Raw genomic sequence first — 4,064 nt, forward strand, 5'->3', positions numbered from 1 at the left:
GCGCGCCACCACCGCCGCGCTCGCAGACGTTCAAGAAGCGGACCCTTCCCTCGGAAGCTGCGCACATGCCCTTTGGCCGCGCCCGGGAGCGTTAGCGAGGCCACAGACGGAGCCCCTGCGGCCGTGCTGACGTCCGGGACCATGCGGCGGCCGCGGCCGCCCTGCGCCTGGCGCTCCTGGCTGCTGCTGCTGTATTCCACGGCTCAGGTGCGTCCCCACGGTGGCCGTCGCTGCGGGGGGCTGGGTGCCGGCCAGGAGCCCGGGCTGTGTCTCACGGTGGGCTGTTCTGTGTGCAGGTGTGCGGAGTCCGCGGCCGCTCCCAGGACCATCCAGGTGAGTCTGTTCCTGCCCCCGAGGCGCGGGGACGCGCGTCCTCTTCCCGGTGGGCGCCAGCACCACCCCGAGGTGCCTCGTAAGACAGGCCTGGAGAACTTCCCGAAAGCCACGGCCACGCAGACTCTGCGGGGCGCAGCCAGTCTCTGACGCATGGGGTCACCATGGTTGGGCTTGTCGCAGCAGCCACGGCGCGCTCCAAGCCGGAGGGTGGGGTGTCGCGGACCTGGGGTGCCTCCCGCCCGTGCGGGAGGGGGCGCTCTCTGTCTCAGCGCCCGCCGGCGGCGTCCGGGTGAGTCCATGCAGCGAGCACCCCGCTGCTCCGCCCGGGCCGCCGCCTGCAGGTGGCTTCTGCCCTGAAACTGTAGCGTACACCAAGTGCTTCCCTTTTGCCGGGGCTCCTAGTACGGAGGCCTGACCCCTCGGTCACCCCTGTGGGGCAGAGGAGCGGCCCCTCTTCTTGAAGCGCTCGGGGACACCTGGGAGCCAGGCTGGGAAGGGTAGGAGGCCTCCGTGGAGGGGAGGTTCCGGCTTCTTCCCCGCGGAGTGCACGTGGTGGGGGCCCAGTGAGGCCGTGAGCAGGTCTGCTGTGCAGCGGTGACTCAGCCCCCGGGGATCGGGGCCACCCACCGCCACCCCGGGGGACCTGCCTCTAATGATTAGCCAGCACACTGGGCCAGTCAGTGCTGGGCGCAGAACTGGGCTGAGGAGGGGTGTTCCTGGGATCGCAGGGCAGGGCCCTGGGGGGACTCGAGGATGTGGTCAGATCTGGCGCTCTGGCTTCCAGCTTTGGGGCCCTTGTGGCCACTGCCGAAGCCTTGGTTTACCCACTGAACCCACACTTTCTCGGAGCGACTTAAATCTCGTGTCACAAAAGGTGGGGCTGCTGTGAACTTCCCCCTCAGCCCAGGTGCACAAAGCGGCAGACCAAGGGGTCCTGTGGCCGGGGCAGCAGCACGAGCCCAGCGTGAAAGCCAGGCTGTGGCCGGGAGGTGCCTCACTCGCGCTGCCCCCGAGGCTCGCGCCGGCTTTCCGGAGGCGCAGGCGGACAGGGTGCGAGCAGCAGGGCTTTCCTGGGAACACCTGCTCTGGGGAGGAGGAGGCCGCTTGGCCAGTCTGCTGCCGGAGGGAGGAAGGACCGGCCTGAGGGGGTTCTCCGGACAGGGCTGGGCAGCCCCTGCCGTGGACCTGAGGTCGCAGGGCTGCTTGAGCTCATTGTCTTGTCCGTGGGCGTCGCTCGCCCGCGTCCTGATGCTGGTCATGCTGGAGTGTATGTCAGGTCCTCAGAGAAGGAACCCTGACATCTGTGAAAACAGAGCCATGACGAGGAAGAGGCCTGCGGGGCAGCAGGCCGGGCGCTTGGATCTGAGGGTCACCGTTGCCTTTCTCACGCTGCGGGGATGTCCAGGTCTGCTGACGTTTTCTCTCTGCTCGTCTTTCCGGCCCTCAGCAGTCTCTCCTCTTACTCAACACCGCTTCCCCTCCTCCGCCGATTTCCCGCCTTCCCACTGCCCTCCTCGCTTTCCGTCCTTTCTGGAGTAGTGACAAAGGCTAACGTTTACGGAAGATGCTGTTTGTTTTCCATGGATGAAGCTGTGATCACTTGCCGACAAGTCGACCCTGAGCCTGGCACCCCCGTGTGTGTCAGACTCGACCCTCAGCCCTGGAGCCCCCCTGTGTGTGTGTCAGAGTCGCCCGAGCTGTGGTGCCCCCTTGGTGCCCCCGTGTGTGTCAGACTCAACCCTCAGCCCTGGAGCCCCCCGTGTGTGTGTCAGAGTCGTCCCTGAGCTGCGGTGACCCCATGGCACCCCTGTGTGTGTGAGACTCGACCCTCAGCCCTGGAGCCTCTGTGTGCGTGTGTATCAGAGTCGACCCTGAGCTACGGTGACCTCATGGCACCCCCGTGTGTGTCAGACTCGACCCTCAGCCCTGCAGCCCCCCTGTGTGTGTGTCAGAGTTGCCCCTGAGCTGTGGTGACCCCGTGGTGCCCCGTGAAGCCCCTGTGTGTGTCAGGGTTTCAAATGGATGATTTTTTATGAGTAGATTTCCAGGCCTTTTCTCCTAGGCACCTCGGGGTGGCCTTGAACCCCCAGCCTTTCAGTGAACAGCTGGGCACATTAACTGCACCCCCCAGGCCTCTGCGTAGGAGACCAAAACCAAATTCACAGCCTTCGAGTCAGATCCGACTCATAGCGACCCCTCCTTGGGTTTCCGAGATGGTGTCCCTACAGAAGTAGATTGCCCAACCTTCCTTCTGAGGAGTGCCTCGTGGGTTGGAACCGCCAGCCTTCTGGTTGGCAGTCAAGTGCCTTAGGCACTGCGCCACAGAGCTCCCCTTCCTGAGTAGGAGAGGTCCCCAAAATAAGGCTGGAACCCCAGCCTTCTGAAGGCCAGTCTGTTTCCCACCACAACCAATTCAAGCCTTCTGTTAAGGTTCTAGCAGGACTGTTAGGGAGCCCTGGTGGCACACTGGTTAAGCACTTGGCCGCTAAGCAGAAGGTCTTGTTCAAACCCCCAGCGGCTCTGTGAAGACCACAGCCTGGGAACCCTACGGGTGTTTCAGCTCTGCCCTGTCAGGTCGCCGTGAGGCGGAATGGCTCCACCAGCAACAGTGGTACAACGCTTCTTTGTGTTTCCTTGCTCTGCGCCAGCCCCAGAAGGGCTCGGCGAGGTGTCTTGACGGCTCCGTGCTCAGAGGGGAGCTGCCGCTGTCTGCTTGGCCACGTCAATGCTGGTGGCTGTCTGCCTTAGTTCAGCTTCCGGGTGGGCAGTGAGCACTTTGGCTTGCGTTACCTGCCATGGCTGCACTAGCCCATTCCGCCCCATGTGTGCCAGGTCATTGTCTTTACCACAGAGACAGTTGTTTAGTCTTGTAAGTCATTGAAAAGCAACCCCAAATGATTTTGAGGCTTTGCATGATCTCAGTGTCTTTGTGACTGGGGGCTGTCACCTAAGTTGCAGAATGTGGGTGTTAGAAGGAACACCGGTGACTGTTACAGTTGAGGCAGGCAAGGTCTGGACAGGGAGGCCGGGGCCAGCAGAGCCTGACCCATCCCTGTCTGGAAACTTCTCTGTGGCCCCAGGCCGCCCAGGGAGAACACCATGGAGCCCTGTTGACTGATTAATCTAGATCCATAAATGGCGTCAGCCGAGAAATTACAGGTCGTGTATTTTTTCAAGTTTATGACCTGTCCTCTTATAGATAATTTTTTAAAGAAGAAAAGAGGAGTTAAAAACAAATCTGTCATTATCCAGAAGTTTGCTGGAGCCAGGTCACTGGGGTCCCTGAGACAGCTGGGTTAGGCTCTTCCCAGGAGGACGGGACGCTCACCTCTGGCCCAATTTAGACATGTGGGAGGCCACGCAGATGGTTATGTGGTCCTCACTCCCTATACTTATTGTGTGTTGTGTATTTATAGAGGCCAGGCATAATCACCGGTCATGGTAAAAACTGGCAGCGTCATCTCCCCTGTTAACCCTTTTGTGACCTGTGGGACGTATATTGCCCACCTCTCAGATTTCTTGGGAAGCTGCTATCCCAGGTGTAGTATGTGCTACCACCTGGTGGGGACCTGTATAACTGCATGAAATCTGAAGAAATGAGCCTCATCCCACCAATCTTACCACCGGAGTCCACTTGGGACGTATGTGTCCCACACAATGGTATCAAAATCCACGTTGTGGTGGTTGTTAGGTGATGCCGAGTTGGTTCTGGCTTATAGCAGCCCAAC

The 4,064-nt window shown here is 60.9% G+C and overlaps 1 protein-coding gene across 1 annotated transcript in view; it reads left to right on the forward strand.

Moving 5' to 3' along the window:
• The first annotated feature begins 1,653 nt into the window (after positions 1-1,653).
• The window catches only part of ADGRD1 (adhesion G protein-coupled receptor D1), a 98,386-nt gene continuing 95,975 nt past the window's right edge, over positions 1,654-4,064 (forward strand). Inside the window, exon 1 of the mRNA XM_007955050.1 lies at positions 1,654-1,741. Coding sequence (XP_007953241.1) covers positions 1,654-1,741 — 88 coding nt within the window. The remainder of the gene's footprint in view (positions 1,742-4,064) is intronic.

The sequence above is a fragment of the Orycteropus afer genome, unplaced genomic scaffold, assembly GCF_000298275.1.
Source record: "Orycteropus afer afer isolate SDZICR_OR568_19922 unplaced genomic scaffold, OryAfe1.0 scaffold00489, whole genome shotgun sequence".
In the NCBI taxonomy this organism is placed as follows: Eukaryota; Metazoa; Chordata; class Mammalia; order Tubulidentata; family Orycteropodidae; genus Orycteropus; species Orycteropus afer.